This window comes from Naegleria lovaniensis (genome assembly GCF_003324165.1).
Source record: "Naegleria lovaniensis strain ATCC 30569 chromosome Unknown tig020, whole genome shotgun sequence".
Classification (NCBI taxonomy): Eukaryota; Heterolobosea; class Eutetramitea; order Acrasida; family Naegleriidae; genus Naegleria; species Naegleria lovaniensis.
This window is the reverse complement of record NW_025407842.1, coordinates 631,757-656,125: the sequence shown is the minus strand read 5'-3', so window position 1 is coordinate 656,125 and position 24,369 is coordinate 631,757. Positions and strand designations below refer to the sequence as shown.

At 36.2% G+C, this 24,369-nt stretch overlaps 4 protein-coding genes across 4 annotated transcripts; all 4 read left to right on the top strand.

Moving 5' to 3' along the window:
* Positions 1-5,871: 5,871 nt before the first annotated feature.
* C9374_004393 (uncharacterized protein) lies at positions 5,872-7,056 on the top strand (the record flags this gene model as incomplete). The annotated part of the gene is made up of 1 exon (XM_044694027.1): positions 5,872-7,056. The coding sequence occupies one exon, from the start codon at positions 5,872-5,874 to the stop codon at positions 7,054-7,056; it is 1,185 nt and encodes a 394-aa protein (XP_044549401.1).
* A 6,921-nt stretch (positions 7,057-13,977) lies between these two features.
* Positions 13,978-16,875, top strand: C9374_004392 (uncharacterized protein; the record flags this gene model as incomplete). Its single annotated transcript, XM_044694026.1, has 1 exon — positions 13,978-16,875. The coding sequence occupies one exon, from the start codon at positions 13,978-13,980 to the stop codon at positions 16,873-16,875; it is 2,898 nt and encodes a 965-aa protein (XP_044549400.1).
* A 1,163-nt stretch (positions 16,876-18,038) lies between these two features.
* C9374_004391 (uncharacterized protein) lies at positions 18,039-20,255 on the top strand (the record flags this gene model as incomplete). Its single annotated transcript, XM_044694025.1, has 1 exon — positions 18,039-20,255. One exon carries the CDS (start codon positions 18,039-18,041, stop codon positions 20,253-20,255), a length of 2,217 nt encoding a protein of 738 aa, XP_044549399.1.
* A 251-nt stretch (positions 20,256-20,506) lies between these two features.
* On the top strand, positions 20,507-24,154 carry C9374_004390 (uncharacterized protein; the record flags this gene model as incomplete). Its single annotated transcript, XM_044694024.1, has 2 exons — positions 20,507-23,654; positions 23,727-24,154. The coding sequence occupies 2 exons, from the start codon at positions 20,507-20,509 to the stop codon at positions 24,152-24,154; spliced, it is 3,576 nt and encodes a 1,191-aa protein (XP_044549398.1).
* Positions 24,155-24,369: the final 215 nt, after the last annotated feature.

Genomic DNA, 24,369 nt, shown 5'->3' with positions numbered 1-24,369 from the left:
AAACATCAATAATAACACAATAGAACAAGATCAACACATGAATGATTGCTACAACTCAAGGAAAGAACCATGTCTCACATTGTAATCCACTTCATGACGAAATCTTCTAAGGTGCTCAACAACAATACATTCTAGACATGAACAAATACAAGAATTAATGTCAATGTGTTGTACACCATCTCATCTACCATAAAAAACTATCTGCATCACTCTCCTGACAACTCTTCAAAAATTAATTAATAATCATTTTCAACACATCTCATGTACCTCATAACAAAATCAACTCATATAGATAAATTCCACAAATTTCAAAATAACAATATCACGCTATATACTATCATATAAAGTCACTGTGATATTCTTAAAATTATTCAGTATCGTAATATCACGTGAAAAAGAAAAATGAATTGAAAAAGTGAGACACCACTTCCATAAATTGATGATTCAGTGAGTACAACCAACATGGATGAATCACACTCATCATGACGAACATGTTGATGTGTATTGTTCATGACACAATCGCTCTTGGAAGGATATGGTATCACACCTCTACAACATTCATCATGATACTCCACCAATAATGATCATATCCATCATCAATAGTCATAGAAATACTCTCCACAATGTATTATACAACATTACAATCATCGATTTATCGAAAAACTGAATCAATCAATTGTTATAAAATGATCATTCAATCATACAACAATACATACCAACAACAATTCATCATGATCACATTCAACCACTCACAATCACATGAAACACTTCTACAATGATGATCATAACGTGTCATGATGATAGAATGAATGACATCAACAAGAGAGGAGAACTGTACCCTGCCTCAAGAAATGATGTTTTCCGAGAAAAGCGAAGTGCTCCCATTCAATGAAACAATCATGTCAATGAATAAAACTGATGATTTGTTGTTTGAATGATCAGAACATCCATCCATATCAATTTCATGTAGTTCTGTAAAGTGCTTGTCTCGATCGTACTTTTCAGTACTACCATAGAGCCACCATCGCACTTCACATCACACAAAGTCATGAAATGACCATCACTTTGAACTGAATCAACGATCAATTCCATGGTTTCTGATCACTGTAACAACATTCCGATCATCAGATTCATTCCATGATCATCACATCCAACAGGAGCAGTTCACTACAATTCTAACCGCTACTATTTGATGATTATCATTTCCATGTGTATTCATACACACAAAATATTCCTCATAAATGTTGATCATGATGTGCACATTTGATGTGATCAATATGAATATGACATGATGATGAATGGAAACATGACCCGATCTTGATGATGATCCTGTCAAAAATGCAGGGAGTTTTGGCTTCATTTTTTTTTAATTTTTTTTTGAAAAATTTTCATGTCATTTTTGACCTCACTGAAACTCCTTCAAACTTCATTTTCTCGAAAACTACCCTAAACCTGATCGAATGCTCTATCATGACCCCCATTATTTTCGAGAGATCTACAAAAAAGGTGTCGCTTAAATTCTATCAAAAATTTGACAGCTGTTACCATTTGTTGAACTACTCAACCAACTTAGCTCACTATCCAATGATGTCGCTAGCACGAATGTACTACTCATCAAAATCTATCGAATGAAATGCTTGGATCAAGCTCAACATCAAAGATGACGAAAACCCCGACCATGCACGAGAGGTCTACTTTAAGCAAGTACAGTTCAATAATTACCCATAATTAATGGATGAAAGTCATATCAACACGTAGATATACCTCCATCCCCGACGATTTCATAAAAATTAAAAATCCAATGATTAAGCATGTCGAAAAATTAAGATTACAAGTCAAGCTGGGCACCTATCCAAACCCATATGGTATCAAACCTCTACAACATTCATCATGATACTCCACCAATAATGATCATATCCATCATCAATAGTCATAGAAATACTCTCCACAATGTATTATACAACATTTCAATCATCGGTTTATCGAAAAACTTAATCAATCAATTGTTATAAAATGATCATTCAATCATACAACAATACATACCAACAACAATTCATCATGATCACTTTCAACCATTCATAATCACATGAAACACTTCTACAATGATGATCATAACGTGTCATGATGATAGAATGAATGACATGAGCAAGAGAGGAGAGTTGTACCCTTCCTCAAGAAATGATGTTTTCCGAGAAAAGCGAAGTGCTCCCATTCAATGAAACAATCATGTCAATGAATAAAACTGATGATTTGTTGTTTGAATGATCAGAACATCCATCCATATCAATTTCATGAAGTTCTGTGAAGTACTTGTCTCGATCGTACTTTTCACCTCTACCATAGAGCCACCATCACACTTCACATCACACAAAGTCATGAAATGACCATCACTTTGAACTGAATCAACGATCAATTCTATGGTTTCTGATCACTGTAACGACATTCCGATCATCAGATTCATTCCATGATCATCACATCCAACGGGAGCAGTTCACTACAATTCCAACCAGTACTATTTGATGATTATCATTTCCATGTGTATTCATACACACAAAATATTCCTCATAAATGTTGATCATGATGTTCACATTTGATGTGATCAATATAAATATGACATGATGATGAATGGAAACATGACCCGATCTTGATGAGGATCACCTCAAAAATGCAGGGAGTTTTGGCTTCATTTTTTTTTAATTTTTTTTTGAAAAATTTTCATGTCATTTTTGAACTCAATTAAACTCCTTCAAACTTGATTTTCTCGAAAACTACCCTAAACCTGATCGAATGCTCTATCATGACCCCCATTATTTTCGTGAGATCTACAAAAAAGGTCTCGCTTAAATTCTATCAAAAATTTGACACCTGTCACCATTTGTTGAACTACTCAACCAACTTAGCTCACTATTCATTGATGTCGCTAGCACGATTGTACTACTCTTCAAAATCAATCGAATGATGTGCTTGGATCAAGCTCAACATCAAAGATGACGAAAAACCCGACCATGCACGAAAGGTCTACTTTAAGCGAGTACAGTTCAATAATTACCCATAATTAATGGATGAAAGTCATATCAACACATAGATATACCTCCATCCCCGACGATTTCATAAAAATTAAAAATCCAATGATTAAGCATGTCGAAAAATTAAGATTCAAAGTCGAGCTGGGCACCTATCCAAACCCAAAACCCTAAGACCACAATTTTTCCAAACACTCCAAAGTCAACATTTATCAATTATCTCAACAATTATCAATACACATTCAATAATACTTCATAGGTATGTTGTCATATACATGATAAACATGTTTTATCAATTTCACAAAGAGTAGTGAACATCATCACAACATATAAAGAAAATGTCACAATTTTTTCAAAGTTTCATATCACACCAAGCACACAACAATACGCAACACTTCAAAATGATAGGACTCACACTATGACATGAGCACTTCATGATCATGAAAGAATATTAAACGTTCAACACAAAGATGTCATCCACCACAACATCAAAATTTATTGTAATGACTGAAACATTACTCAACACACACAACAGATGGATCAACACAATCACTATCACGTGACCACACCATCATGGCAAGCATGTTTATCAACTTGAATGAACATTCAAACAACCATGTTTCATCTCATCACTCTTCATGAACAACTTTGAACGCTCATCCGTTTGGTTACAGCAACGATCGTGGTAGACGTATCCAATACGGTTGAAGGACACATCTACAATCACTACAAATTATTTCAATCATGATCCCGTCATCACAACACCAAACAACACTGATCAATCACAACAGTATTTTTTTGGATATATTCTAAATGCGGAAGTATAGGGTCAGTAAATCCAGACAAAATTCAAAATCAAGATGACATGAACATTGACGCCTACCAACCACATACACCACACATTTCACATGTACTGATCATGAAAATCAATGAATTAATTCTTTATTTTCAATGCAGCCATCATATATCAACACAGGCTCTCCACGAAAAAGTGTCAAACATGACCTGACAGAATCCTTCCATCACACAATGAATCACATCACTCCACACAATCAATAATAACACAATGGAACAAGATCAACACATGGGTGATTGCAACAACTCTAGGAAAAAACCATGTCTCACATTGTAATGCACTTCATGACAAAATCTTCTCAGGTGCTCAACAACAATACATTCTAGACATGAACAAGTACAACAATTAATGTCAATGTGTTGTACACCATCTCATCTACCATAAAAAACTATCTGCATCACTATCCTGACAAATCTTCAAAAATTAATTAATAATCATTTTCAACACAGCTCATGTGCCTCATAACAAAATCAACTCATATACATAAATTCCACAAATTTCAAAATAACAATATCACACTATATACTATCATATAAAGTCACTGTGATATTCTTGAAATTATTCAGTATCGTAACATCATGTGAAAAAGAAAAATGAATTGAAAGAGTGAGACACCACTTCCATAAATTGATGATTCAGTGAGTACAATCAACATGGATGTGTCATACTCATCATGATGAACATGTTGATGTGTATTGTTCATGACACAATCACTCTTGGAAGGATATGGTATCACACCTCTACAACATTCATCATGATACTCCACCAATAATGATCATATCCATCATCAATAGTCATAGAAATACTCTCCACAATGTATTATACAACATTTCAATCATCGGTTTATCGAAAAACTTAATCAATCAATTGTTATAAAATGATCATTCAATCATACAACAATACATACCAACAACAATTCATCATGATCACTTTCAACCATTCATAATCACATGAAACACTTCTACAATGATGATCATAACGTGTCATGATGATAGAATGAATGACATGAGCAAGAGAGGAGAGTTGTACCCTTCCTCAAGAAATGATGTTTTCCGAGAAAAGCGAAGTGCTCCCATTCAATGAAACAATCATGTCAATGAATAAAACTGATGATTTGTTGTTTGAATGATCAGAACATCCATCCATATCAATTTCATGAAGTTCTGTGAAGTACTTGTCTCGATCGTACTTTTCACCTCTACCATAGAGCCACCATCACACTTCACATCACACAAAGTCATGAAATGACCATCACTTTGAACTGAATCAACGATCAATTCTATGGTTTCTGATCACTGTAACGACATTCCGATCATCAGATTCATTCCATGATCATCACATCCAACGGGAGCAGTTCACTACAATTCCAACCAGTACTATTTGATGATTATCATTTCCATGTGTATTCATACACACAAAATATTCCTCATAAATGTTGATCATGATGTTCACATTTGATGTGATCAATATAAATATGACATGATGATGAATGGAAACATGACCCGATCTTGATGAGGATCACCTCAAAAATGCAGGGAGTTTTGGCTTCATTTTTTTTTAATTTTTTTTTGAAAAATTTTCATGTCATTTTTGAACTCAATTAAACTCCTTCAAACTTGATTTTCTCGAAAACTACCCTAAACCTGATCGAATGCTCTATCATGACCCCCATTATTTTCGTGAGATCTACAAAAAAGGTCTCGCTTAAATTCTATCAAAAATTTGACACCTGTCACCATTTGTTGAACTACTCAACCAACTTAGCTCACTATTCATTGATGTCGCTAGCACGATTGTACTACTCTTCAAAATCAATCGAATGATGTGCTTGGATCAAGCTCAACATCAAAGATGACGAAAAACCCGACCATGCACGAAAGGTCTACTTTAAGCGAGTACAGTTCAATAATTACCCATAATTAATGGATGAAAGTCATATCAACACATAGATATACCTCCATCCCCGACGATTTCATAAAAATTAAAAATCCAATGATTAAGCATGTCGAAAAATTAAGATTCAAAGTCGAGCTGGGCACCTATCCAAACCCACCTCAACATAATAAGGCAACATTGCACATGCTCCAAATCGTTCTGGGAACTACATACTTTAAAGTACCAGAACTTGACAAGTTCTATCATCAAAAGAAAGGTATTCCAATGGGAACCAACGCAGCTCCAAACATTGCAAATCTCACTCTTTGTTATTATGAATTGGAATGGACTAGTCATGACCAAGACGCTCTTGGAAAATTGAGAAATAACAAATTACATCTTGAGAGATATATTGATGACATCTTCACAATTCACTTCCATCGTGTAAATGAAGGAAGACGTGGTCAACTTCAGAAATATATCAGAAATCTCAAGAGATATTATCCAAAATCGCTAATTCTCAATGACGCATCCACAGATTCATTCCTTGATATCAAATTCTTTTTCAGTCCTCAAAATGATGAATCCGAACCATTTCGAATTGAAACAACAACACATCAAAAGGAACTCAATTTATATCAATATACAAGAAAAGATTCTTGTGCAGCTCCTGGTGTTGTAAAGGGACTCATTAATGGAGAATTGATTAGATATGCAAAGAGATGTTCAACATTTGAACTATGGGTTGGAATTAGAGATCGTTTCAAGGAGAGACTTCACAACAGAGGATACTCCTACAAATTTATTAATAAGTGTATGAAACATCTCAATTATTTTACTCTCAAGAGGAAATATCCTCTAAATTCAACTTCCATTGAAGTGAAAATTGAGAGAGCAAGATCACAATTGTTTCTTCATGAACAGAAACCTCCACCAGTTTGGAGAGTGGTCTTTAAGGGAACTGACAATCATATTCCTTATAGGAAAATTCTCAATCATGTATGTGAGGGTATTACATTTGTGAATGATCCTTCAAAAGTGATCATTTGTAATATCAGAATGCCTACAATTATTGAATTGCTCAGAGCATTTCAAAAGAAGATTGAATTCTTCAAATATCTCAATCCTGATTGTACTCAACAACAGATTGATACACAATTTTATAAGTTCATTGCTAACAAATTTTTAGCTTTGAAAAGAGGAACTCACCTCAACAAGATTACACAACGAAGGGTTGGAGGAAAGGATCTTTTGGAGGATCTTAAACCCCCAGCACCCCAGCGAACCCTCCAACCCCACTAATACTACGCTTACTAACCCAAACCAAACCAAACCATCAACCAAGTAACAATCCAGGAAGTTCACAACCACCTGATGATATACTTGGACGAATTACAAGGCTTGGTACCGAACTAACACCACCAAGAAAGCGAGTGGAACGACCACAAGCTTCATCGAGTGAAACTCCTTCCTCAATTCCATCAAATAGGAAGAAGAAGAAGAAATCATCGAATGAAGAGAAGAAACGAACTTTGAAACAGAAATGTATTGATTCATTTTTTACAAAGTCGAATTCCAACAATCAAAATTCCGATGATTCCGATGATTCCGGTGGCGGGAACAGTAAGAAATCAACCAAACTCAATCAATAAGGTACCTCAATCAATTTGAGGTTACCACCAACGAATCCTTTAAGAAGAAGCATAAGTTGCTTTCGCAATAAAAACAAAATACTCTGGCCCGGATAGCCACCAAGTAAATTGTTGTGCTCTTCTCCCGAGTCAAACTCCATTCAAAACACAGCTCATCTCACTCAGTAGTGTTAAGCAGGGACCTTCGGCCCCTGCTAGTGTTGCAAACCCAAACCCAAACCCAACCCTTGAACTTTGAAATTTTTTAAAAATATTCCCTCCAGCGAAAAACCGACTCTCCAACACTGGAGCTGATTCATTCAACAGGTACGTCATTGTTCATGTCACAAACAATACAAACACTCTATAAAGCTCTCATACACACTACACTCTTCGTTTAATTATCAGGAGAATATCATGTCAAGCAACATCACCCTCACGGACACACTCTGAGGTTAGGAGTACCACATTTCCGCGTCAGGAGTCAGTCATCAGCACACAACCATAATATTAGTGTTCTACATGGTGAGTAACACTTCATATATCAATTTGAGATACAGCTGATCAGTATTTATTGAAAAAGAGCTATATTTCATATTTTCGCTGGACCTCTCTATCATTTTGAACTTGGAATTTTTGAGTCCAAAATATTTTTAAAAAAAATTTACAAGTCCTCAAAAACCTTGTGTTCCAATTTCATTGCTTCTCTCTGGTTTTACAGTTTGAAATACCAGTCCGATAATAAATAATTGATTTGTTCTGAACGTAGTGAAGGGCAGGAATGTTTCGATTGTAAACAATAAAAGAGTTTGGGTTGAGTATTCGAAATAATTTTCATGCTCAAAAAATTTTCTGCATACTAGTACTTCGTCTCCCTTTGCTTTGCTTACTGACTTGCTGTCATCATCCGTGGTTCTATTATTCTTTACTCTCATATTCAACCATATCATCTCATCAACGATACCACATATAACATAAAAGCAACTCAAATAGCTTTCATCATGTGAAATATGTTCTTGTTGTCTGACAACTCCATTCATCAATTATTCACCACGGAACTCTTTTTTCTCCCGAGCCAACGACAACTGTTCTCGCATCATTCGAATTTGATTACTTTCAGTTTGTTTTCCACACTTTAGCATCGAACTCCATTAGCTATAGTACCTACATCATTAACGTAATCTTAGCAACGAGATGTATAGCTCTTCCATTGGAGTATCAACTTCATTCGTTCTCAGCACTTGCCTGTTTATTTATTTATTTTAATATTAATTCGGAATGGTTGAACGAACGTTATAGCATTCTCAACGTGAACTGACCAAGCCATGATATTATCTTATCTCTTCACAGAAATATCGTTATCCTATTCAGAAATTATGAAGAAAGTGTTGAACGATTGAACTAGTTTGCTGGATCTTGAGACGTAAATTTTGTGGAAAGTACTACATTAGATTGGATTTCTAACGATATGTCAACACCATTCCAGTTTTTTCCTCAGAGTGAAACAATATCAAAACGATAAGAAGAGCAATGGACAATATCAAGTTGCAACAAGAGTGTACAAGTAATCCACAACATTGGTCAACATGTAATCCTTCATCACGACACAAGTTGTTGTAGTGATTTTGAAGGGATTGAACAATATTCTTTGGCATCTATTTTAAAAAAGGACTGTATGGATGAGACAAGATTTCATCATAGTTTGTTTGTTTCGTTGTGACAACAATTATCACTTGACGAACTTAATTGGGAATACTAATTAATCATTAATGCTTTTGATAATGAGAAGCTTGGCGTCATCATGGTACTATGAGTCCTTGACACAACCTTGAACAATAATTTTCCTCTTGCAATTGCCACTGATGCCTTAAATGTCAAACGAGGACTTCTTGTCATACTCTACTGATAGCCACCCAGATGATAGCCACGAACCCAATATTGTAATTGTTATCACTAAGACTCACGATTCGACCAATTCAAATATCAAAAAATCGTAGCACAGCCTAGTAGTGTCCCTATTCATCACTCATTATTTTTCACACAACTAACTCAAAACAAAGGTGATGAAAACCTTTGATGCATTTTTCAGTTGGAAAGTCAAATACTGGATTTCTATGAATTTTTTAGAAGTCAGTTGTAGAAAGTAACAACTGGAGCATTCTATATGGTCGTTACAAATGCGGGTTTATCAAGACCATCATTTCGATTCATCCTGGATTTTCGAATGGTGGAATATAAGTTTTTCTCTCATATTAGACACGTTGCTCACTACTTGAAACTTTTTAAGAAAGAAAGACGTTCGAATTTCGCTTCCTCCTATTAAGTCTCGTTCCAAGACCAGTCTCTCTCCCAAGTATACTCTAGGACAAATTTAATTTGGAATGTTGGTTTACATTTACACTTGCGTGGTTGATGTGTTGACGTTAGCTTTCTCTCTATTTGGGATCACATTGTGACTATAATTATGGATTTCCTTAATGTTTCCTAGGTGGCCATTTGTATTAGAAAAATGCAGTCTCATTCCGCTCAAACCGTAGAACTCTATAATACATCTCTCGTATTCGTTTTACAACAATGTGAATCCCAACCGGTTCAATCGAGAGTCAAACAGAAAATCGAGAAAATTTAAGTTACCATTTCGAAGCCAAGTTTAATAAGGACTGGATTTCTTGACGTAGTCAACTCTGGTATTACACCATTCCTACACCGTTAAGATGTACAACTCGTCAATGATGAATATGTAAGATTGAAACACATCATCAATGATGATCTACAGATATGCCAATAGGGACCTCAAAACTCTCCAGAAAATTGAACAAGAGAATATTGGAAGCTCTCTCGGTTGAGACACACCAGCCCCAATCATCGTCAACCCAAATACTTCTCGTCAATGTTTATGGAATGCATGTTAGCTCTAACGTCCTAGTCAACAAATTCAATCTTAACTGTGAAACAGGTCTCATATTAGTTAGAAGTTGCGATTATCTCTTCCCAGTCAACAACGCAACACAGATATACCTTTACAACCCCAACATCGAGTTCAGATGAGGCATTACAGCACAGCACTCAGTTCTTTAAGGACAGATGACGGAATATTTGATCATCTAATTACAATTTCAACTCTTTGATCTGTCAAACAGATGTAAAGAATGCTAAAGATCCGACAAGTTTACAAAATCTGAAATGTTGATTTGGTACGAAAATGAATTATGATGGACATTTTGGTTTTGGAAGAAATAGCGAAGGTATTGAATAGATTTAACTTCGATTCTCCTTCGAAATTACTCAAACAGTAGGCGATTTGAGCAATCCTACTCAGGAGACAATTGATCGAATTTTAAGGTTATATTCCACCCCTACGAAGTGTCGAAGACTGGTTGATTAGCCTTGAAGATGGATGTCCCTCATTATTTCCTCTCAGTCTCGTCCTGCTAGTATTATCATATGGTAAACAAATTTGCGACTATAGGTTCAGCTGTCACAATTCACTCCACAGTTCATTAGAACAATCTTTGCAGTTTCGGACGATGTGAGAAACAACTCAATCAGCTGTTGTGTCTTTATATTGAAGCTGATCCCAACCAATAATTGACATTATTTTGCCGTAAGCTTGAGGGATATTACTACCTCCCGATTAGCCCTCCTCTCACTGGTTCTCAATACGGCTCAGAGTAATTGGTATTCGTGTTCCAAGACGTTTATTTATATGCGGGCCTTAGATACAATTATTCAACTAGTTCCGATTATTTGGAGATGATTGTCTTCAAAGTGTAAACAATCTGCTTCCCCTTTGTACAGTTTTAAGTGTGATTGTTTCTCCACGTCCTTCAGCCCGCAAGAAGGATTTCGATATCTTATGATCTCTACTCGTGATTGGTCGTGGTATTCAGTTTCAAATGGTGGTCGACTCAATCCAAATACCTTGCTAGACTAGTAGAAACCGTATTGTTCAGAACCATTCAGTTCTTTTCGCTGAGATGGAAAGAGGGTGGCTAAATTAACAAGTTGATTTGGAGGAATAGTTTATAGTTTCTACAAAGATCTGATCTTTTGTATACAGCAAGTAGCGACCTCATTAGCTCCTCTCGCATCTTTAATTTGATCACCACACTAATCCACAACAGTCTCCAGAAGACCGTTTTTACATTCCCACGCTTCGGCTTTTTGAGTTTAATTTAAGTTTATTGGCTCGTCTTTGTGAATTGAGGTGGTCAAAGGTGAAATGGTCAAACCAAATCAGGTTGGAATGATTCAAATTTCAGTGATCACACGACAAGGTTTTTTCTTTAATGATCACTCGACAAGGTTTTTTCTTTAATGATCAACCTTGCCTAATTAATCCTGGTCAAGGTTTCAACACCTTTTTGTCCTATTCGGATCTTAGCCACCTGACAGTCAATATCTTACGTCAACTCAAATATCCGAATTAATTTGCAACACAATAGACAAATTGACAACACTTTGAAGATCTCCGGTCATAACTGGCGATTTGGTGCATCCACCAATAATTTTCCTCTAAGGAATACCTATATTAATGTCAGCAAAATTATGGGTCGATGGGTGTCAGATATGTGCCTAGTTGCGCTAGACGATGTTGTATTGCAGAAGAGCGATTTCACCTCCATATTTTTTTTTTCAATACTCGGAACTAACCCATTAGTTTTCCTCCAATTAATTCCAAACTCTTGTTGTTGTTTACAATGTAGAAACATGATTTGTTCTGAACGTAGTGAAGGGCAGGAATGTTTCGATTGTAAACAATAAAAGAGTTTGGGTTGAGTATTCGAAATAATTTTCATGCTCAAAAAATTTTCTGCATACTAGTACTTCGTCTCCCTTTGCTTTGCTTACTGACTTCCCACCCATCGCACTCCCACCCTTATCATGCTTTCTTAAGCTTTTCAAGTTCCTTTTTCGCTGATCCTTAATGTTCTTGTGGTAAGGAAGGACATTATGACAGTGCGGGACTGCCTTGTTCGAATCTTTTCGACAAGTAATTGAACATTTACTTTTTAACCTTATTTTAATATTTATTTATTTTACATTATTGTGACATTATCACCACCTTTGATACTTGGTTTATTTATGATGATGTGAGTTGATCACAATCCATCTCTTCTTCATCACTTCCTTCTTACTTCCTTGCGTTTCTCTGGTTTTCTCCTTTTTTTCCGCTGAGCGGTTTTTGGAGTTTTTTACCTTCTACACCCCTTTTCAAATGCTCGGGACTCTGCTCAATAAAGTCTAATGACAAAATATGCAGAAAATCCCTCAAACACCAATCCTTTTCCAAAGGATGGATGTTTGGTGAGTTACAAACCCATTAGTTTTCCTCCAATTAATTCCAAACTCTTGTTGTTGTTTACAATGTAGAAACACATCCTCTCTTCATTTACAACATTAAATTTTTTTTTGGGCCAATTTACCTTCAAAATTCAGAGTGAAATAACTCAACAACCACTTCACATCTCTTAGAAATTTCAACACCATTAGAAAGCAAATGAAAATTAGCCTAGGATTTGAGAATATCTCGTCCTCACCAGTTAACTTCGGACCGTAGACAGGACTTATTGAAAACAAAATTTTTTTTTGATAGTAAAGTCGTTAAAATGGCTCAAAAAAAAGAGTAGGTGGAGCCAAACCCAGTCAACCCTTCTAAATTGATATATCTATCATTCGTAAGGGATGCTATCATAATCCAGTTATCTGGGATGGTTTCATGTCTGCGTCTGACTTTGGACCATATCGACTTGGGAGCTAAAAAAGCTACGCTCACGAACTTTCAGCGAAAACCTGCGTTTTTTATTTTTCTCGAGAACGACATGTCAGCGGTAATAATGACGCTAGATTCGTTCTTATAATGTTGGATAAGAGCATAATATTGAGTTTAATAATTAAAATTAAATTTTAGTCTTCCCTACGTGGGTCAAAACCCCATTAGTTTTCCTCCAATTAATTCCAAACTCTTGTTGTTGTTTACAATGTAGAAACATACAATTATGTTACATCATAGAGAGCCTTAATGTTTTCGCCCAAGAACAAATTCTTTCCTCCTCTTTGGTTTGATGATCACAAAAATAATAAAGCCATCTGTACCGTAATGTAGTGTTTGGAAGAGATCATCGGAAGCCCTTATTCACGAAATCGTGTTTCATCTGAAACTTGCCGGTCAAATTTTTGACCTTAAATTTTGACCTGGCAAAACAGTTGAAAATTTGACTGGCTACAATAAATGATTTTTAGCATTAAAAAAATAGCGCTGTCTTTCTGCACCAAAATGAAGAGAACAGGCTCCAATAGCATCGTTCAACAGTTAATTACCCACAACAACATCAGCCACACATCTAGCCTCACCAAAACAACAAGACATTATTTTTGCCCCAGAAATTGTGTTTTCAATTATACCTTGTCGAACAAACCAAATTTAATTGTTCCGAACAAATTGTTGTTTTATCCAACAACAACCACATTTGGCCAAATACGGTCTTACACCACCACAAATTGGTGGAGGGAGAAAGAAGCATCAACAAATGATAGTGATGGTACAAATACTTCAGCACCTTCATCCTCCGAATAAATCACTCTCAATTTGATGGATTACAAGAAATGGAACGCGCAACAGGTAGCATCAGTATTTACATCTGATGAATCTTTGGGTGGTGCTGGTTTGTCGGTTGAAAAGGTGAAGCCTTTGTATGTTGCTGATTTTAAAGGCTCATCTCTCCACAACATTGTTGAGGATATCATGAAGAAGGATGAATATTATGCTCTTGATCAACTTAAAAGTACTTATAACAAGAATAGCATTCCTCAACTCTCCGACACTTGTCAAACTGTTGTATTTTGGGTGCTCGATCAATTAATGACCAGACAATATTCACTATGGCAATTGGAGCCAGTGATTAAGCAAATCAAGCAAAAATTGGGCGAACCAATTGCAAAAGGAGGTGCTGATTTGAGTCTTGATCAAGTTTCATTATTAGATGGCAAAACTCTCTATAGCATTGCAAAAGATGTAGTCTCTTCCAAGGAAACCTCCTTCATTAGAAATCTTGACTTGAATTTGGGCACAACAGTTGTCCAATGGGTCAAACAATTTCTACTACAAAACAATAACATTCAAATTCATTTACAGAATATGGACATGTGGGTGCCACCCTTTCATTATTTCTCAAGCAGTGAAAGAGAAGTGTTGTTTAAAGCAGATGAGATTCTTAAAGGTAAAATTGATTTCTATGCAAAACAGACGAACATGCCGGATACACACAAACGATGGTACTTGTCGTTCTGTGATTTAGTAATGAAGGGCCAAGCTCAAGGTAATAGAACTCCCTCCGAGAAAGAGAATTACACTCTCGATTTAATAGCACTCGTTTCAAATGCAAGAGATATTGTATTCAGCAACGTAAATACAGAAAGCATATTGAACAAATCAAAGTTTGAGATAGTCATGAAAAACATGGTGAATGATCTTTTGGAGGGCTCTCGTGAAGACGCGTTGTTTATGAGGAAATTGCTTACTCCCTTTAACGAACACTGCTCTTCCCAATTTGTAAGAGATGTTCTTGTTCCAATTAACTCCGAGAAGAAGATAACAAAAGATTTGTTTCCCTTCATCCCAAAATTACAAGTAGATCTGTTCAATGAAGATGAAAGAAAGACGTTGGACCAAAAAATTCGTGATGGCTCAACAATTTGCATAATTGGACCCTCAGGTGTGGGTAAAACATTGTTAGAACGTCAATGGCTTTCTGTACCTACTGAAATATTAAGAGATTTCACAATATTTTTGATCGAACAATTATATTCACGGTTGAAGCTGGATCTTGGACAACCATTTATTATTGCTCTTGACGAGGCAAATCTTTTCTCCAACATCCATACTCCGATGTTATCTATAAATGGTACACCCAGTGATTTATTGTCACTGATTGCATTCGAAATTTCTCGGCTTAGACAACAGTCTTTTAAGAAAATTAGTGATATTTATTGTGGAACCATGTTTACCACTGACATTATTGATATCATTCAATCCTCTATTGGAAAATTAGAGGACATAGCTCGTGTTTACTCTTGCGTTGGTTTAGACTCCATCACTTTTGAGCAAGCATTACAAATATTAGACAAAATGTATGATATTGAAGGAATTTTAAAATTATCCAATACCTCCAAAACTGACCTTTATCGCTCTATTCAACACATCTTTCCAACAAGAAGAAGAGTAGTTGGACTTGTTGCCTCTCATTCAGAAATAACAACATCTCTCAAAAAAAGTTTCACTGACAAATGGGAAGAGTTTGTGGGTCAGGTGGAAAAAAATGTGTTGAATAGGTTTAGTCAAAAAACGTCAAAAGACCGTCTTGATGCTAATTTTTTGTTGGACGTTGTGATAACAAATGAATACGATGCCTTTTTAGGGAAATCAATTAGTTGCGATAGAGAATTAGCTTCTTCATTAATAGGAACTGGTTTAGCAAAACCAAATTTTGACTTTTGTAATACTTCCAACAGCAATAAGTATCATTTTGATACCTCAGATCCAATTCTTAGGCATGTTGCACGAAAAGTTTTAGAACAGAAATATCCAAACTCAATTTCAAAAGTCAATAATTCAATCTCAGTATTGAATTCTCTATTAACTCTTCCTCAACATGATCCTAAGAAATGGGAAATGGTATTTTCTCTTTTATTACAGCACCATAGTGGAAAGCTTATTAAGGACAACTTGATTCTTTCACCATTAATATTAGGTGAAAATTTTGACACAACAGAGAGAAAGAAAAGACCATATTCTCAATTACTTGACCACAAATTTGTGATCAAGTCATTTATTCGATCTAACGATTTTTATCGCAAATATTACGCATCAAAATGGGCTCAAGAAGTCCTCAAAAAAGAGAACTCGAGTAACAACAATATTTTGGGAGATGTGTTATATTTTCATTGTTTGTTAAACTATAACAAACATATGGAAGAGTATGAGAGCTCTACTAATAATATCAGTACATTTGCAGACATAATTAATGGATTATATTTTAATCCCTCGGAATATTGTCATGCTGATGGTATTTGTTTGAACTTTTCGGAGCAACCTTATGGTATTATTGTGAGCAACAAATTACATAATTGCCAGAGAGACAAATTTTTAGAACATGTTAAAAAAGGAGTCAAATCTGTGAACGCGAATAACTTTTACAAAGAAAAATTTGGTACCAACCTTATTGCAGGCAGTAGCTGGTGGACAACTGAGAAACAGGAGTTTATAACCACATTAACAAACAATGAGAGACTAATGCCCCTCATAGCGCACATACACGTAAAATATGAACAAATCACAACAAAGAAAGGTGTCGGTTTTACTAAAGATTACACTGAAAAAGGAAAATATTTAATTATGAACCCAGATTCAAATAGTTTAAGGTCACTCTGTCCTGATTTGTTTCAACTTTTACAGAAGAATCTATTTGAGACTGCAATTATTGAAACTTGAACACGGAAGATCTTGAATGAATGATGGGTGCAAGAAATTTCAGGTGGCTAGTAGACTCTAACTTAGACACAGATCCAACCTTAAATAACACTTCACAATGACATGAGAACATAGTGATAGAATATCGTAAAAAATAAATGTAGGATCATCACCAAAGCCCAAAGGATTTTCCTGACTCAGTTGTGGTGAACAGATTCAAAAAAGCAGGGTTAGATCTTTGCTAAAGATGGTTCAGAAGATGATGAGGTTCAATGAAAAGAAGTGCACTCCGCTCTATTTGAAAACAGCTCTAATCGAGGAGCTACTGTAACGCTCGTGGCGATAGCACATATGCTGCACCCTGCTCACAAGCAAGGCAACCAATTTACTGCCCTAAGAAGCATCGGTATTTCATTACCCCACACTATATGGTATCCCTGAAACGTTGAAGTTATCCATCCCGCCAAATTCTAGATATCCAAGCCAACACTGGAGCATATTTGTCTAACCTCTCAAAACAACCGTTAAGAATTAAACAAAAAAATTCCTCTCATCATCAACGTTGTCCTGAACAAATCCAACACTATGAATTGATGACCTCACATTGTCAGTTGGATCAACAAGCAATGAAGCAAAAACATACTTCATCAAAAAATCTTATTCTTCATTGATGATAGTTGTAGTCAGTGTAAATACCACTCTGCTATCCAACTAGACCACAGTACGTTGCTTCATCCAAACAATTGGCTTCGTACTTCAGAGCAACCAATAATCTGCCTGCCCAATGCTTAGCTACTATTGGTCTTTCAACCTATGGTGTTTGCTTTCGAGTAAAAGTTTTGTGCTGTTGCTGCTTTCATTTTTTTTTATAATCACTATCCATGGTCGTGGGTATTTCATAATGATGATGATTCACGTACTTGATGCAAAGAGGTGGGCATTTTGTTATACAAGTCTAAAGCCTTTGAGGCTCGTGTTGGACAGGGAAGTGCCACTAATTACACTTTTTAGTTGCTGGAGGGGGTGGAGGCAATTTCATCGGTGAAACCGATGAAATTGCATCCCGCCTTCAGTTCCCACCAAAACTAAACGTTCAAATTTAATTAATTTAAAATAATAATTATTATTAATAAAGTGAATAAATATTTACCTCATGTATGGCTTTAATAACAAGAACAAAACAAATGGTGAAACGTCAAACCTTACTCGCTCCAATCAAGAAACAGATTCCAGTAGATTTTTACACAAGTGAAGAAAATCTTGACCAATATCAACTCTTCATGAATAGGTATTGCTTTCTCACAATGACAAGGCTTCAAATAATTCCATCTCAAAAGCAAGCAATTCATTCAGCTGGAGCACGTTTGTATCAACAAATCAAAAACCACTCAGAACTTCTCGATGCAATTACTGATGTTCACTCAAACCTATTCACAACATCACATGAAGAATTCACAGTCCTATCTAAATCTGGTCGTGAATGGCTGGAGCAAAGGACTAGCAAGAGAGGTCGAGTTACAAAGCAAGACCAACTGCGTAAATCAATACAAGACCTTCAGTTACAAAGAAGTAACATACTTGAATTGAAATCCTCAACTCAGGATGAGGTGTTGTTGGCAGAATATGACAAACAATTGCAAGAACTGGACTTCAAAACACTTGACAAAAAGCAAGCGATTGCATATCTCGAAAGGAAAGCAGCTGAACAAAGGATCCGTAGACACAACAGCAGCACGAACAAAATTGAAAAGAAGAGAGGACGTCCACGGAAAGCATCAGGAATGGCTCAAAGACTTCAAGCAGTAGTTGAAGGAACTGGTATTGCCTCTGCATCAGAGAGAAGAAGAGATTCATTTGTTCACACTCCTATGAACGGTGTTGATTTGGTTAAAGAAGCAAACGCTAAATTATCAGAAGAAGGATTTCGTCCTTACAGCAGGTCTGGAATGTTACGGTATGTCGTTCCAAGGTGCAAAAGTAGTCGAGAGGGTAAACGACATGACTCTGAAGCTACTGTTAAACTTACCAAACCGTCAAACGACCTGACTGAGGAACATGTTGATCTACATGCTACCCATTCTCTCAACAAATACATCAAGCAGTTGTGTTGTCTATTGCCTGAAGAAAGTACAGCTATTTCTTTGGATGAAAAAGCGAAAATACCAACAAAAGGAGCGGCTGTATCGACATCAACACAAATAGCAATGACTTCCAGTAGCAAAGTTTCACTACCAGACCATGATTTTCCAAAAGGTAAAGAGAATTCAATCACTCCAAATGTTGCTGCATTGTTACGTGCGGTTGTTGGTGGTAATAACAGTCTTCGTTGGATGGTGGAAAAAGTGTATGTGAGAAGTAGTTCTAACGCCGAGTTTTTGAAGACCACTAGTCGAGATAAGGACAAGATGTTGTGTGATCTGGTTTTCTTCCTCGAGAAGCTGAAGGAAACCGGAAAGCTTCTTCCGTTATTTTTTTGTAACACTGACAACTGTGTAAACGTTGCTCCCCAGAACCGGAAGGTGCAGGTGAGGATGTTCTACGTATTCATTTGCTTCGACCTTGACGCTCTCATCCACACATCCTTTGCCGCAGGAGGTAGTAAGTACAATCGTGTTGAGCGATGTATGGCTCCGCTTTCAAAAGGCTTGGTGGGTGTTATTGATTTGGATGATGAAAGTTTTGCAAGCAAGCAACAGAATCATCATTCAGCTTTAATCAAACTCACAAATATCTTCAACCAAAAGGGTGGCAAGGATGTACAGGCGTACTATGCTAGTGTATTCCAACAAGACCGTATTCGAGATTTACCTGGATGGCCATCTTTTGCTAGCATTGATGCTTTTTTGGAAGGAAAAGATATTACTGATTTGGAAGAAGAGAAGAAGGTGAAGGCAATACTTTTTAAACTCCACACACACTCAGAGCATGGTAATGGGTTGAACATCTTTTGTCTCCGCAAGTGCAATGATCCAAGTTGCTGTCCACCAAAAAGAGCAACTAAATATTGGGAATTGATGGAAAAGTTTGATGGTTTCATTCCATCTCCAATCCTCGATGAAAGTAATCCTGGTCATTATTTGTCGTTTGAAAAACGAAACAATGTGGAAGGAGTTAGAATGGATGAAGGGTTTCCGAGCGTTAAGGATGATGTCAAAACTTGTTCCCTTTGCGATCGTAGAGTCCACTCCGACATTGATTTAACGATTCACATGAAAGTGGTGCACCCGAACAAAACCCAAAATCAGCTTGATGGTAGTCTTGACAAGGATGCACGAGTAAATCAAGTCGAGAAAACGCAGTTGGAAGGAAGGTCATTGTCTGCTCAGATAAACAGCATCGAAAGAAGGGCACAAGAGCAACCTTTGCGAGCTCGGGCAAAGAGACGCTTTTTGAACAAGTGATTCATTTTTAATTAATTAAATTAAAAATAAATAAAAATTATTTTGAAAAAAAAAATTTTAAATTTGAATTTAATTCCAAAAGCCAAACCCCCCTCCCCCCCATGTTCTGTAATTAGTGGCTCCTCCCACAAGTGCCAGGTTGTGGGAGCCCTGATCGGAAAAAGCAAGCAACTTGTCATTCTAGATTTGAAGCCAATCGGGTAAAATATCCAAACTGTAGGGCACTCCGCAATTTCACTAACCACAACAAAATGAAACCACTCTTTTTTGCGCTCTTGCTCGACATTTTGATAGCACTTTCATTCTGCTCATACATCACCCAGACATCACCTCTTTCACAACAACCACAAGCAACAGACACGAAGAGCAACACCTGGGTGCATGCCTCCTCAACTCCATTGCAAGCACTGGCAACCGTTCAGAAAGACCTAACCATGTATCTGAATTTTAGTTTGAGCCTCTCGGACCCAAATTGCGGTCAAACACCGCAGCTGCCTTGTTATTCCATCCATAAGGTATTTTACATCATTGAAGACACTATCAACTCGGATATCACTAATGAAATTCTTCTTCCAATCAACAATAACACTCTCTACAATTACAACATTACAGTGGTCTTGATGGGAAATTCAGTACATGATGACAATTGTTTCATCTACTTTGGTTTTGAATATCCAGAGCTAGAGAATCGTGTCCATCTTTCAATTTCATTCACATCATTTCCCAATGCAAACAATGAGAGATATGAGATGAAATGTGAAGCGGACGCTGCAACTTTGTTTTCATTGAATGGTTTCAGCAACACGGCAAAGAACTTTATCAGAGAACTAAACCTCCATCGAGTTGCTTTTAATGGAGTTCAGTGGTGTTTCAACAGAATTGCTCATTCGGTACTTTCCAATCGTGAATGGATATGCTTTGAAAACGTTTCACCTTACATTCATGTGAGCGATTCAATCTTGGAAAATGTAGAATTTTACATATCCAAAGCATATGATGTTTATTTTGAGAATTCAAAGATTACTGTATTTGGTTACATTTCAAAATCAAATTCCTTCATCATGAATAATTGTACCATGATACAACCGCTCTCCTCCTCCAAGTACCTGTCAATTAGCAACACACAATCCTTGAAACTGTTAAATAGTACTATCCACCTTAGACATGGAGGTTTAATGGTTCAAATGATGGCCGTACAAAATTTTGAAATGCAAGAGTGCGAGCTCTTTTTCAGCTCTGGAGAATCTGATCCAATGCTGACGTTGAACAGTTTTATTTTTGACTTAAAGATTGCACTTACATTGACCATTCGAAATTTGAACATTTTTGGATTTAGAAGTTCTTTATTTTACTTGTCATCCATTGGAAATGCCATCGTTGAAAATGTTTCATTTTTGAATGGAAAAAGCTCTGGTGATGATAGACCAGTATTCAATTTCAATATTGTGACCAGGATGGACATTACCAATCTTACAATGTCAAATAACATTGGAGGATGTATGAAAATTACCAATTCTCAATCAATTACTATTTTAAATTCCAACTTTGACAAGAACATCAAGAACGGAAATGGAGCAGTCATTGAGGCAGAGTGTCAAAAATTAACTGTTGTCAATAGCTTCTTTTCAAATAATCAAGCCAGTGGAACAGGAGGTGCAATTTCCATAACCTCCATCACTGGTTTGTCAGTGACAAGTTCACACTTTATAAGAAATTCTGCTGGAAAATCAGGAGGAGCGATTGGAATGACACTTTCTTCATCAAATCTCAACATTGATCCTCCTACCAAAATAACCAATTCCAGTTTCATTGAAAATTCAGCATTGTCATCATCCCCAATCACTTGGTGCAAAGGTTTTTATGATTGCATGGGCTCTGGGGGTGCCATTGCTCTCTCAAGTCAAGTTCCTCAATTGTTTACATCGACCTTTATGAACAACAAAGCTTCCTGGGGTGGCGCCATGGTTTTACAAAGCGACCGTATTCTAGTTTTACCTGTGATACGCTTAACCAATAATCGTGCTCATGTTGCAGGAGGAGCTGTCTTTTTGACAACTCCCTTAACGAAGCAAGAATCTTCTGGTTATGGATTGAACGTGGAAAACAACATTGGAGCGTTATATGGAAATGATTACGCCTCTTCAATCTGTAACGTGTCAAGTTTGATAGTGAGATTGTACGATTTAAAGCAAGAAAATTACAAGACATTGGAGAATCCCCAACAGGTCGTGCGTGTTTATTTAGGACAATTACTGAGTATTCGATTTAACAACATGGAAGACTTCTATGAACAAACCATTCCAATCTTTAGAGAAAATTTATCTCTTGTTGTAAGTGAAAACCATGTTCAATATGAATCCATCGCAAGAGAAAATGGGACAGATATTCGGTTTATGCAATCACAAAACACGTTTCAGAATGCTAACTTTTCACTCACTGTTTCTCTTAATGTTTGGAATTTCACATTCTCAGTCTTGATCGTTCCATGCCCAAACGGTTGGGAATATAGAGATGGAATTTGTAAAGAGCAACTTCCACTTGGAGTCATTATTGCATTTTCAATTATTGGGTTTCTATTTGCAATATTAATTGGAATCTTAGTCGGAGTGCTCATTTCAAAATTAGTCTCCAAGATGTTCGTTATTAAGGGAAAGCTTAAAAAGTTAGAAACTAGAGAAAAAGAAGAAAAGAAAATTGAGCAAAAACTACTCCATACAGAATTAGGTGAGATTCAGCTCGAAGAGGATGTTACAAAATCGACTTCTTCATTTTTGACTTCGAAAAGAAATTTATCAACAACCACGTCCAAGAATTCTGATAAAAGTTCGAGTCACAGACCTCAAAATGCTGCTACCTCCATGTCCTATATTATTCCTGTCGAAGATTTGGTCGTGATTAAGAAAATTGCAGAAGGTGGATATGGAACGATCTATCTTGCAAGATGTTGGGGAACGACAGATGTTGCTGTAAAATCTTTCCATCAAAATGATGATACTATGGATGATGAAGAATTTGAAAAAGAAGTATCCGTCCTTGTCAATTTAAGAAATCCATACATTGTGACATTTTATGGAGTGTGCATTACTGAAAATAGAAAATTTATGGTTCTGGAATACATGCAAAAAGGAAGTTTACAAAATTTAATTTATAATTGTAGAATTGGAAAAGAAGTTTTGACTTTGAAACAGAAAATTCATATTTTACTCGACATTTCTTGTGGAATGAAATATTTACATTCAATGAAACCAGCATTGGTCCATCGTGATTTGAAACCAGCAAATATTTTAATCAATGAATTGGGACAACACAAAGTGTGCGATTTTGGATTGTCAAGAATGATCCCTACCAATTCTATGCACTCCATGTTTACAAGTACTGTTGGAACCATGTATTACATGGGTAAGTAGAACATCTACACAGCCTAACGAACTCTCATTGATCATTGTTGCATGTCATTTCTCGAATTTATAGCTCCCGAATTAATTCTAGAGCAAGAACACTCCATTACGAGAGATCAACTCACGAAAATTGATGTTTATAGTTTTGCAATCATTATGTGGGAATTGTTCTTTGAAGAGAATCCTTATCTGAACGACAATGTTAAAAAACTTCATTGTTTTCCAAAAGCAGAAAAATCCAATGTAACACCTCTCACGATATTTGTTCACATTGCAAAGGATGAACTTCGGCCAGTCATTCCTTTCAACAACCGAGAGGAATTATCTCAATGGAGTGACATGTATTTACAAACTCAAAACAATGTTGAAAAGAATTTGCTTTTAGAAACTGTTGAAAAGTATATTGAATTGATGAAACAATGTTGGGCACATCATCCTAGTGAGAGACCTTCCTTTGAACAAGTATTCACTCAACTTTCAACTCTCAAGAATAATTTGTAAAAAAAGAAACGAGGAATTTACTTTTTCAGAACGTAAACATGTTGATATTTTATTGACGAGAAGACTCGAATCGTTTCACACAAGAGCACCAACAGCGATTTATATCTCTCTAAAAAGATTTGTGAGGCCTTCGACATTTCTCGATCGGGCCAAATTTATAAGGAACTATTGAAACAATTGTAAAAAAATCACACAACACTCTAACACAGGACAGA